The following is a 13,537-nucleotide window of genomic DNA, read 5'->3' as shown; positions in this document are numbered from 1 at the left end:
ATACATAAATAACATGGTCATGAACAAGGCCTTAAAGGGGAGAGTTTAGGGAATCATGTAGTTAAACTGGCTTTTAACGGGGATCTTGACGGTTGTAACTGGCTGCAGTATTGCGCATCCTTATTGGCTCTGATGGAAAGACACATTCTTCAACACACATGTCATTATTTGACATTTGGGCCTCCTATAGGATGCTATTGACAACAGTGCACACTGACATGGTCCTAATTCCCCTTTGGCTGACGCTGGACTCCACGTATCCTCACTGGCTCTGTAGCCAAGTAGTTAAAAGGAAAATAATTAATGTGCTTGGATCATCATTGCACTGCAGGGACCTTTGGCTTGAGGCTGACGAATGCTCTGTATGCCCAATCACAAAAGAGCTTGAAGTGTTGGAGAAGCTCATGGCTCGACTGCAGGACATCAAACTGATAGGGTAGATGAGGGGGGAGGGACGGGGTCGCCGGAGTCAGCCTTGGTGCTTCAACTTTCTGCATCTGTAGGTGAGATTAAAAACATTTATTTATTGCAAGGTAAATTTTAAAGTGATAGCAAACTGTTGTAGAAAATTACATGATTTCCTGCTAAAATGTGCATGTAACATTATAAAATGAAACACTGAAGGCAACTGAGGAAAAGGAGAAACTCTCTTTACCTGACGGTGCAGCAGGGTGATAAGAGATTTCATCTCTCTGATCATCTCTACAAGCTTGGGCACTGCAGGGTGGTGGTGCTTCTTTGAAACCCTGTTCAGCCACTCAAAGTGGTGCTCATACAGCTTCAGGTCAGCATGCAGCTGAGAGAGTGTGGGCTTCAGCTGGAAACAACACAGACATACTTTAGAGAGTTAGCATGGGTGTGGCAAAATCTAACTGTGCGAATAGAAACAGACCATCCCCTCTCCCTTCACAAGCATGCACAAACACACAGCCACGCACAAACACATTATCAGAGCATTACCTCAAGATTGTTGAGGTCATTGGCTGATCTGTTGCTCATTTCTGGCAGGGACCTGAACCTGTGGGGCTCCACGTCTGAGTCAAATGCATGCTCCCTCTGTGGATAAAGAGAAAACAAGACACAGAGCAGCCCGTTAGTAATTTGCATCAGCGCAATTTCACTCATTCTGAGACAAGTCACGGCAACATGGGAAAGTATTAGTCTAGCACCTCGATTGGATGACTCTTTTCTGTGCTTAGAGACAGTAGCTCTCACTGAGGGGAGTGTGGTTGATTGGGTCAGTGTGAGTTCACCCACATTCAGCCACCCCAAATGTCAACAATAAGAGCAAATGACCTGAACCCACAGGATGTTTTCTACAGGGATAACAACATATGCAGTGACTAAGAAAGCTCCAAGTGGGACAGACAACACAGGGCTGTAGGGAAACTCCAGGGTCACAGCTATAAAAAGATGGAATGACGCAGTGCTGCTGCCCAGCTAGTTGTGTTGTAAACTAAGTCCAGAGGGCAGATGTAGTGCTCTTCATGGCCACTAGAGGGGGATAAACAACCTGACTGCCTGTTTATGGAGTTGTACCTTACAAAGGCAGCTGTGCTCTTAGGTGGTACAATGTAGTATTAAAGATGTACGCCTGATTCAGTAATGAATGGGGATAAATGGAGATGACTGATGTGCCATGCGTCATTTCCACTCAGAAGAGGAACATAACAACATTAGGATGATGAGTGCTGAGAAATGTTTTGTGTAAACAGGTTGTGTGTGCTTAATGCTTCCTTAACCTGTTATGCAGTGTTTTCCTTGCTTTGCTGTTTGCCTCCAGTTGTTTGTGTTGATGTTTTTATGTGATGAATGTGCCACATTGTCTCGCATGTCTCTCCATCAGCCTTTCATAATAGCTCACTTATGTTTGTGGTCCAATGTTTTGTCTCCGTTTGCTTTTGTCCCCTTCCATCCCTTGCTTTCCTACCCTCTCCTCTCTCTCCCATTTCCTCTCTGTCTCATACCAGGTGCACAAGCACATACAACATCACGTGCACATGTGCATGCATGCACACACATACACCACTAGCTTGTCATCTAGTTGGCTCTCTGATCTCTTCATCTCTTGTGGTTTTTGCTCCATCTTTCTCAGTCTTTAATTCTCCCTCTTATCCTCCTTTTCTTGCTCTCTCCATCGTAGATCATGACCTCACCCGACAGAACTTAGCATCCAGCCTTTTCTTCCTGAATGCAAATACTGGAATGTGATAAATCTTTTTGATTTTTATCAAGTCACTTTGCTGTGGCGACCAAAAGCAAAACACTAAACACAGCACCTACACAACCATGACTATTTACAGAACCCTCAATGCAGACACACACACAGCCACAAACACGCATACACACAAATGCATGCACACATAAACACATTTGCACCCATACTATATGCATGCAAACACTCACACATACGAATTGCGTTGGAAAACTTATATAGACCTATGTGTGTGCACACACACGTCTCTCTCTTTAAAGCATCAGTTTTATTGCTTTTTTGCAGGGACTTTCCATGGATTCCCATTCTATTTATCTTTCCGAACGTTGTCCTCGCTTTAGTGGAATTCCACACAATAAGGAAAGAAAATTAAAAATAAATCTTCCTTGTTACTGAACACTGTGTAATACTGTCCCCAACACCCTTTGATAATGCCTGTTTGTTCACATATGGGTGCCAGGTTAGACTGCTGCTACACAATAGCCTGTAACATTGTTCTAAATAAACAAACCCGCACACACACACACACACACACACACACACACACACACACACACACACACACATTCTGAACACTATCTTCTGGCTAAGACTAGAGAGAGTATGTGGCTATTTTTGATTTTATCCCCTGAACAAAAGAGTTTAAAGATTTGCATAATGCAAAAATAGAATCTAGATCAGTCAGGTGTAACCAAAGATGCAGAGATATGACCCCGCTTTCTTTTCACCTGTTAAAACACACTGTTGATACACAATCACCAGCTGGTTCTCAAGTTCTCAAATCTGATTTTCCTACCAACTTGACTGTCAACAAAATGAGATTTCGGGCCAGAGTTGTCAGTACGGTGCAAGTGATTCACATTTCATTGGAGAAAAAACTCCTCCAACTCCATCCTCACTTCCACAGTCAAGCCGCAGAACATAAACATGTTTCTATGTAAACAGGCATGTGATATACTTTGCTGTCATTTCACAGATGGTATGCTTGGCAGTTGTGCGTTAGCTGGATGCAGACATGGTGTTGATATGTAGTTCTAAATTTGTCTTGATGGGAGATATTAAACTGATTCCTAGAACTTTTTGTTTTGCTTCTCTTTTCCCTTCACCACCTCAAGTATTTTGCTATACCAACGCTGTAAATGTGTGTTCATTCTCCTTAATTCCATAACACATTGATTCATTTCATTGCACACTCAGTGAACTGGATAAAAGCACTGGCCCAGCCACCAATCTTCCTGGTGCCACCACTAGTCAGGTGACCAGGCAGACCAGGAGGTTGCTGAGTCAGACCTCCCCTCCCTTCCGAGTCTAGCGTGGATTAAAAGTGAGATCACTCAGTCAAATCTCCCCTGAGGCTTTTGCTGCCCTGATCTAAGCATGCAGATGGACTCCAGCCAGTCTGTCATCAATGAAAGCAGCTTAAGTCAATCTCAACTCCTGTGCAAACCCAGTGTAGTTCAGCCAGGACAACGGAGCAGCGTGCAGACTTTGTTGTGCTTAGAGGAGGAGGAAGGTAACCTTAACACTAAAATCCAATTAAGGGAAAGTTCAATGAGGACAGGCTGTAACCGGCATCCTCTTCCACAATCACACTAACAATTCAATTAGCATAGGATAGTTAGGGCCTCATTAGCCTCTCCTCCAATCAATAGCTGAGAATGGTAATCATCATGACGTCATGTTCACTTACCAGCAGCTCTTGGGTGAGCTTCATTAGATTTTTGGTCTGGTTGGACAGTTTATCCATGTCTGTGGGCCGCCGCTGTGGTACCGGAGAGGCAGACGTGAACACAGGCAGTTGAGCCAATAGCAGTGAGAAGAGGAGGGATGAGGAGGAGTCGAGCAGCACTGTAAGGGTAGAACAAAACAGAAGCAATTAGTGGAGAGGCGCTGTCATCTCGCCATAATGATAATGACCTCAGGCCGAGGCTGTCAGCTCCAGGGAAAGATATTGCACCATAATATAAACAATAGCTCCAGACTTGGCAGAGGAATCCTTAAGAGCTTCAGTGTCAGAGTCATGTTTTCACAGGCTGAATGCAAATCATTAAATCATTAAATGCTGAGCTTTGACAAAGAATATCACCATCACTCCTTCACCATAAGCAACGCAATGAATGCTGCTGATTGTCACACCTGCAACTGGATAGGTACTTGAGTTGGTGGTATGAATTATATGGACCCAGCCAAGTCAACTCTCTAACAGTAAGCTCATTCATTCTTTTCCTTTCAAGTTCAAATACAAGGTAGACTAAGTATTAAAAGGGGACCACAGTGGTGTTGAAATGATGAATGCTTGATAATTACAGGTGAACCACAAGAATCACTGCCAAAATAACACTGCAGGAGCATCTGAGCTTCCTGTCCTAGTGTAACTTTTACAGTTTAGGGATCAACAGAGAATAACATTGCCCATACTGAATGTCAAGGCAATTGTTTAAATCAATCTAAATAAATGATTTATTTTAATCTGTATTGGAACGATAAAATATCTGTCAACAGTCAGAAAGCCTAAACGTTAGCCTATAGACCCACAATTTAAAAATAGCGTTTAGAAATAATATAGGCCTATAACAAAGCTGTAACATAAATGATCATTAATAACTGAACGAAATAATGAACATAAAATACATACAAGACTTACATTTCATAATGTTTCGGATCCAAGGGGTAGTTAAACCAGCAAACAAACGTGGATAAATAAATAAATTGAAAATTAATAAATAAATTGAACTCCGGAAATTGTCACGTGCTCCGGTTCCTTCTTCGCACTCTTCAAGTCAGAGTGAGGAGGAAAGTTGTCAGGTCGAGAGAGAATGAATGAGAGAGCAGAGTGATGACTGAGGCACTCAGAGAGAAAGGAAGGTAAAAGTCAATATCGCCAAACTTTTTCTGTCTGTGGTAAAAGTTTGAGATGAGCCCCTTGTAGTCTTTATGGAGTGCTGAAGGCAGAGAGACACTTGGACAGTTTGGAGAGAGAGAGAGAGGCAACAGAAATGCAGAGAGGGATGCGAGTGTGGTAGGCTAAGTCCAATTTTTGCGCGCAGTGAAGTGTTTAGGCTTGTTTAAAACTTCCTTTATAAAGACGTCGGGCCTATGACACATCGGCAGTGACTCACTTCATTCATAAAAACACACACACACACACACACACACACACACACACACACACACTGAGAGACACACGCTCTCTCTCTCGCGCGCGCGCGCTCGCTCTCTCCCTCCTCTCTCTTTCCTCCTCCCCTCCCTGCTGCCTGCTGTCTCCCTTTGCGAAACTTAAAAAAAAATGTTCCGTTGTTTTTTTTTCTTTCCTCTATCACTTTCTCCCGTCCCGTCCTGTCGCTATCTCCAGCACTTCCTCCGTCGCATCCCGCTACCTGCGCCAATCAGTCCCATCTACCTACTTTTTATCTTTCCATCTCCAAATCTCTTCCCCTGTCTCTCTCTCTCTCTCTCTGTCTATCACTGCAGACGTTTTAAAAAGCCCATTGTTTTCATGTGTATCAGCATATCTCATGTAACCATGTATCTTTCAGAGCCTCTAGTTTTACCTGCCCTTTCTTTTTCTTGTGCTGGCTGGTGTTATGTGCCCTATTCAAGGGTGAAATGTCAGGGAAAGTGTGTTTTTTAATTTATGTCAGGGTCCTGTTAGACTACACATGCCACATTCCCTGTATTACAGCTAATGTGCACAGCAAACACCTTTTCTCTCCCGTATTTCACTCCCTCCTTTTCTCACCCCTTGCTCTTTTTTTTCAGAGCCCCTCCTGAGACAGCAGCCTGTTATTTCCACTGCCCCCCCACCCACCTCCTCTCTTTTTTTCACTCCTTCTCTCCCTCTCCAGGGTGAAGGAAAGAGTGAGGAGTGAGAGACGGATAGGAGCAGGAGAGAGGTGTTGTCCAGACCAAGGGGCCTCTGAAAGTGTTGCATAGAAACAGTAAGCGGACACACATACACACACACAAACACACCACAGGACATTCACACAGACACACACCTGAAGGGTAGGGGGTGATTGATGGGGGTCAATACAGCAGACACACACACACACACACACACACACACACACACACACACACACACGCACACAAAACATGCATGTGGATGCACACACAACATGCGCTGTGTCATAGGAAAACATGCTGCTCTAATAAATGAAAACACACCAAAAAGACATTTTCTAGTTTAGAAACACACACTCTGATACACGAGGAAACATAACCGTCTAGTGTACACACATCAACATGATTTCTCACACTCTGTATGTTTCTCTCCCTGTCACACTCACACACACACGAGAGCAGAGCAAGGCAGCCTGGAAACACTCAGTCAGGTGCAGTAAAGCGTGGCCTACTATATTGAAAAGGCCAAAAATTAGTTTCCAGTCATCACAGAGGGACAGTTGATGCATCATACTGTACACACACTGTATATTAACAAGAAAGTCAATAAGTGCGTTTACATCCACCTATTTTTGCGCACGTTTTAATTATAACACCTGAGTGGAAACCCTCAAAATATCATAGCAACGTTTTTAAGGTTTGACTGGCATTCAAAAGTTGGTGTGACGATTAAAGAAAATGCAACACAGTGCCAGACGTAGCCAATTAATCATAATGCACACAAAGCAGGTGACTTGAAGCTTCCAGTCTGCTGATGAGAGGAAAGAAGGTAGCAGACAAAAACATCAGATCTGCGGGCAGCAGTGACTGTAAGCCCCCCCACCATTTGAAGTTTGACTGTCCCCATCTTCTTCTGCGATGGTATAATGGCACCGGATTGGGCGATCAGGGCCTGTAAATCTGGATGAACCAACTCTGGATATTTGTATAGGAAACGCACATAAATTAGCATTGTGATTTTTTTTTTGTTGCTACATTTGGATGGAGACCTGACTACAGACACACACACACACACGCACACAGACACGCACAGAAAGAGAGCAAGCAAGCATGAGAAGGGGGAGACCAGGGAAAAGGAAGAAAGCGCTTTAGAGTCTGGGTGTGAGATTAGGAGACCCTCATTCACAGACATACACTCATGGTGTGGTTAGAAAATAATTAGTGGTGGGCCTTGCATGCGCACATTCGCACACTCATACACATATACACACAGAGTTGCCAGTCCGGTGGTGGGCCTACACAGACAAACAAACACCCTCCAAATGATGAGGGCCTGGTGGCAGTGAGTGGGTGGCGCAGTTGTTGTGGTGAAAAAGGGTCACACACTGTTTTCTCGGGTCAACAGTAGAGAAGAAAAGCAGGGAAAGGAGGAGAGCAGGAGAAGAAGGAGAGGGAATAGATGAGTGTGGTTGGACGTAGGGAGATATTGACACACTCGCTCTTTTTAATTTCCCACATCAAAGGGCCGTTTGAAGACACAGCTGGGGAGAGAAGAAAAGAAAAAGTGAAGTTAGTCACTCTCCCTCATTCCCTCTCTGGGCTGCCTCTCATGATGGGGGTCTCCTGGGTGGTTCTGAAGCACAGTCTTCTGTTAGGCCATCCGCCAGCGCAGATCACACACACTACACTGGGTGGGTGCCCTTTAAGTGTGTGTGTGTGTGTGTGTGTGTGTTTGTGGCAGTGTGTGCGCACATGCATCAGTGCGCAAAAGAAGAACAGTTATGTATCTTTGTTTAGACGTTTGTTTTTTGTGTGAGAAAGCGAGCACACACTGGCGCATGCCTGTTGGAAAAGGGGGAATCCAGGGTTTGTGTAAATGGGTGTGCGTACAGTATATGTGTGTAATTATGGGCATGTGGTGGTATAAGTGCGGTGTCTGTATATCGTGCATGAGCATCAGTGTTTGTGTGTGCGTCTATGTGTTTGTGTGTGGCCTTCATATGCTACCCATTACATCACCAATCTGTGTAAACCACCATAGGAGGAGAAACAGAGTGAGACACTCAGACTACGACCTCAAAGACATCAGAGAGGAAGGGGAACCTGTGACAGGGCCTGCCAGGCCTCGCTGCCAGACAAACTTTACTCACACAAGATTCACTCAATTCGGTCATGCTTTACAGTAGGTTTCCTGTGCGCCACGGCATGTATTCACACATTATTACGCAGGCTTCGATTTGAATGCCTCACACTCTTTGCTCACCTTTTGCTGGGCTGTTAATCCCCACAGCTGCACGATTCATTCGCCACTTTAAAAACTTTGATTTGAACAAAGTTGTCTCAACCAAACATGTAAAACAGACTATCATCAGAGTGAGTGTTAGTGTAATATACTCCATAGTTTATTTATCTGATAAGGAAGAGCTTGAGCAAGAATAGATTGTTTTTTTATGTTGGGGGTTTTTGTTCATTGTTTACTTTTGTGTCATTAGACTTGTAATCTGATTATGTGAACAAATACCAAATCAGCACGTTCTGATAATGTGGATTTTCCCATAAAAGTTTGCTGCCGTGGGTTAATTTCCATGTCCAGTTGGATGATAAAGGAGTCTTGTGGATTTTAGGGTTAAGCCTTCATGTTCTGCTTACCTCAGAGTGTCATCTAAACAGTGCAAGCATTGGCTGTGACGCAACGCTGCTCTGATGGTAAAAGGAATTATGGGAGAAGGAGTAGTAATACATTCACCATTTTTATGTTGCACCCTCATTTCCTCTAGTGGATTCCAGCGGGGCTTGAGTAAACAAACGTGAAGATTACGCTCAAAGGGAAAACCAAAGGTCCGACCTATTACTGTTAATACACTTTCAAGTTTCCCCGTGACCACCTCCGCTCTTCTTCCTCTCTGCTCCGTCATTCTGTCCCCCATTCATTCTCTCCAGCTCGCTGCCAAGTGCGCGATTCCGCCGGGATCCTATCTGGGGAATTGTCATGGTAACCTTACCCTTACTCGCTACCCAACGCAATCATGGCCCCATCCCCCTTTTCCCCTCCGCTTGCCCCCTTACTTCAACCTGCGTCAGAGAGCAAGTGAGTGTGTTAATAGTTCTGGGGGGATAGGAGGAAGAAATAGTGACACACTGGAGGGGGCTGCAGTCATTGGGCAATAAAGTGACGTCTCTGACTCTCTCTTTCTCACTGTCAGTGATCAGTGTTAAAGCACTGTTGTCCTCTTCCAAATGGATTTATGAACTCTCAACACCCCCCTCCATCCCCCCATCCACTCGCGAGTCTTTAGTTGAAAAAACTCCCTGTGGACGTGATTTACTAATTATGCGTGTCAATTGCTCTCTTCCTTTTTCATGTGAGCTGGCCACTGGCGGCATATATGGCTGTTGTGCATCTGTTGCTTTGCGTTTTTATTAGACCATTAAATGGGGACATTAACCAGCATCATTATTGCAGGTTTCCTCCGTTGGTACAGCTCACAGAGCCGTGCAAAGGACAGGATGCAGGGATGAAAGGGAGAGCATGAGGAAAACATCTCATGTCGGCAGAAACTGGGGGAGCAAAATGCTCAAAATCAGCTCTCCATTAAACATTTACGAGACAAAATTTGGTTTGGAAACCAAATGCTATGGTATGTGACAAAACACAGTGTATGAGTTTGTATGCGCGCGTGTGTGCGCTCATGCATGTGTAACAGCGACAGTCAGCCGAAACCTTCTCCCTCTCTGACTCTGCGTTGCTCACCTGCTCACGTTCCCCTCTCGCTCTCACTGCGTCCAAGCCCGTTTTGCGTCTGCCAGTGAGGAAATCTCTGAATGAACTAGTTGAAGCAATAGGTCACAGACAGAGTGTGAGAAGGAGAAGAGGAAGGGGGTGGGGGTGCAGCGGGAAGCAAGCAGCCCACGCAAAAGGAACTTTTTACTGTGCAAACACTCTTTCCATCTACCCTGCTTGCTCCCTCAATCTCAGACTAGTGTTAATACACTGGAGAGCCCAAGCCTGTCTCAGAGCTCCCGTTTTCTCCACCCCCCCCCGCGCTCCTCTCACCGCCATTCTCAGTCGCCCTAAACATTCTTTCCTCTCCTGTCATTGCGTGTCCTGTCTGCATCCCTCTCTCTCCCCATCTCTTCCTCCTTTCAAAGTGCTTCCCCTCAGCTCCCTCGTTCTTTCTCTTTCACGCACGCACTCGCTTCACACACTCTCTCTCCTGCTGGTCAAAGAAACATAAATAGCACAAGTTTTAAACAATGAAAGCAAATGTAATCAAACATGTGCATGTAAACGGTGAATTCTACTGCAGTATCTCTGCACTGGTGACCCTGCAGAGAAGTTTTCAGAAAAGTGAAAGAAAAAGAGTGAAAGTGAAGGTGAGTGTGCTATTTTTGGTGCATTCCTCAGCGTCCAGAATAGTTATCCAGGAGACATTACTTGTGCATTCTCTGTCCCTTTGTCAGCCTTGCACCGTTTCTGTGGTGAGTTACTATGTCTGTGTGTATGTGTGTGTCTGTCTGTGAGGGATGCATACTGTATCAGAGCTGACCACTACTTGCCGGCGCGCCATGCGTCTGCGTCAGCCACACACTGAGCCTGTTGTCGTGTTATTCTACGGAAGCTGAGAGCTGCTGACAAACTCTCTGGCGAAACGGGGAGGGCTGTGTGTGTGTGTAAGGGGGTAGAGGGGGCCTGGAGAAACGACCGGGAAAGAGTGAGGGGAGCGAAGGACAAAAGGAAGAGGACTTGTGTGACGGCGCAGTTTGCCCTACTACTTTGTTAACATGACGTGACCTCAGTCACATGGGGGGTGGGAGGATGCCCTTTTGCAGACAGATGGACACACACATACACACCAACTCGCAGAAACACACATATGCTTACGTCTGTTAGACAGTTTACTCTAGCATTTAAAACAATTTATAACCCACTACCCCCTTTAACCTGACATGGCCTGGCTGTTTCTGTCAATGCTGACGCACATCAGGCCCCTCCATCACTGTCCGTTCATTAAATTAACGCTCATTACGCGCTGACAATCATAAATCAACCTCCCATAACAATGATAGCAGATAACACAACTTATAACAGAGCACATGGGCAGCTGTATTGATTCTACCGTCCTTCCGCCGACCACTTCCTGTGCGTCAGCCATGCAGAGTGTGTAAATTTCATCATAACTAAGTGCAAACACAGGAAAGGAAATTTCATATCCGCATGTTGTCTCTGTTTATGTTTTGAAATAACGTACAGACGGGGATCAGGGAGCCGAGTACAACAGTTTGGAGGCTGAGTGCATTTGAAAATGTTTGGAAATGAAAAAGGCTTCTCTCCACATTGAGTAGGCTGTGCTTTGACCGCACAGGGAGGGGAAGCGGACCTCAAGTTCACTGAAATGTCAACTTTGGTTTGAAGTGACTTTGACTTAAAGCGGTGAAAACACAGTACAGAAGATACACTGTCTTCCTTATTTTTGATTGAGATTTCTGCAGTTCTTGTCGTATCGCAGTTCCGTTTTTTTGCATTCTCATGGGGAAAGAAAACATTTACTGTAAATGTTTATATAAACTGTGAACTATCTATCCCTCATACTTCTTGGACAGACTATCTTATCTCTAGAATAGTGAGAGAAAGATATGGAAGTAATGTGTTTGCGTGCATTCTTTGTAACCACCATTATCATTATCTCCAGCTGACAAGTCAGGGCCATCATTTACTTGTACATCTCCACGACCTGTCACAAGCCCAACATCTCTCCAGTTTTATTTTCTTGACCTTCATTATGGGAACTCACAATATCTTTATTTAGTGTGCAGTTAGAGAACCACCTTTATCCTGGGAGGTCTGTTACTAAGAGGAATGACATGAAAGTTATTCTAATCTCTCTATTCTTGTTCCCAGTGTTTAAGTGCACTTTGACCCCCTGCTGTTCCCAATTAGCCACAAATCGCTCTGTCGGGAGATATTTAAATACCTTACATGTCGTCTTTTATCAATAACAATTTGTGAGTCAAGGACTTAGAAATGAAAGCTATCCAGTAATTTCTATTTTTGGCACCAAGTTCACACACATTACCATTACACCCCCATCGCCACTGTCTTTTTATATCTCTCCCTCCCTTTTCTCCCTGGCTCCTCATCCTCTTTTGGTTCATCAATCACACTGTCCATTCTCATCAGAAGGTCACCGCTGGATACATGAATGGTGTCAGTTGGCCTCAGCGTCTGCCTTGTATTAGTGACGCCCTCGCATCTGGCTGGACCCCCGTTAGTGCCAGGAAGCATGCCAGGAATGCAAGGAATGGCCCAGTAAGCGATAAGAAGGAAATTCCCTGCAGCAGACCGGACTAAAAGCCCAGAAACAACAGGCACATGGACAATAACTGGGGAGAAATAAAAGCGATGACGACAAAAATGTGGGGCAGGAGGGGATGGAGCAGGTTGCCTGGACCGATATAAGTCCAGGTTTGACACAGAGACAATAAACACAGTGACAGCAGCTATCCTTGGAAACTGAGAGTGATGACGAGGATGGGATGGTGACATATGAAAAGAGAAAAGAAAAGACTAGGATGGGTTGGGAGAGAGATAGGTGGGACAGTCATGGAGAAAAGAGCCAATGACCAACAACAGAGGTGGGATTAGAAAAACACAAAGTGATTCCATGGAAGAAAGCGACTGAACAAAGATAGCGATAGCAAAGACGTAAAACAGACTATCACCCATCTAAAGGGTGTTGGGTGAGAATGAGGGACAACTGCGGGACAGGAAGAGGGAATAGAGATAGAGGCATGTCACAGGAAAGGCGAACCCCTTTAATCAGCCCCTGATTGGGTAAGTGGGAAGAGGAGGACACACACACAGCACATAGGCAGATTTCTGGCTTGACTGACAGCACCTCTTTATGACTCACTGACCCGGCTTTTCTACCACCTCCCGCACTGTGCCATCTGCAGAGGCTTTCAAGCTCAGTTTGAACAGCGAACGCAACATTGTCAAACCCTGATCCAGATTAGCTTCCCTTCTGTAGTAACGTACGAAATCTGACTTGACATCAATGTCTGCTAACAAGTCAAGTCTACACCCCATTTGTCTGGCTTCTGGGGCTGATTTGGGAGCAACCAGACGGTAATTGTTTTGAGCTGCTATATTGCACTAGGAGGGATTGGATTACCTACCTCCAGGGTAGTCCCCTCCACTCTCATTTCCTTGTTTCCCCTGGATTACATCAGAGTTTAGGCTCCTTCATCTGTGAGTAAGCACATACCTCACAGTCACACGGGAGGCCAGAAACATGCCTAATGTGTTAGAACATAAAGGTGGATAATGGGATATATGGAGGAGGGCAGGAAGTGTAAACCTTCCTGTACATGGTTTTCTATTCATCTCCAATGGAAAGATAAGATGTGTAAAGGAGGGTTGATGGTGATCTAGTTTCTGTTTATGCATGCTGGTGTGTGCATGTGTGCTTATTGTTCCTA

At 44.9% G+C, this 13,537-nt stretch overlaps 1 protein-coding gene across 1 annotated transcript; it reads right to left on the bottom strand.

Moving 5' to 3' along the window:
* Window positions 1–4,067, bottom strand: il11a (interleukin 11a; the record flags this gene model as incomplete). Its single annotated transcript, XM_046044548.1, has 4 exons — window positions 1–497; window positions 656–817; window positions 961–1,056; window positions 3,906–4,067. Coding segments are annotated over 4 exons (600 nt in total), but the record flags the coding sequence as incomplete, so codon positions are not given.
* Window positions 4,068–13,537: the final 9,470 nt, after the last annotated feature.

Source organism: Micropterus dolomieu, linkage group LG03, assembly GCF_021292245.1.
Source record: "Micropterus dolomieu isolate WLL.071019.BEF.003 ecotype Adirondacks linkage group LG03, ASM2129224v1, whole genome shotgun sequence".
Lineage (NCBI taxonomy): Eukaryota > Metazoa > Chordata > Actinopteri > Centrarchiformes > Centrarchidae > Micropterus > Micropterus dolomieu.
Note: the sequence above shows the minus strand (reverse complement) of the source record. Positions and strands in the feature narration are given on the sequence as shown.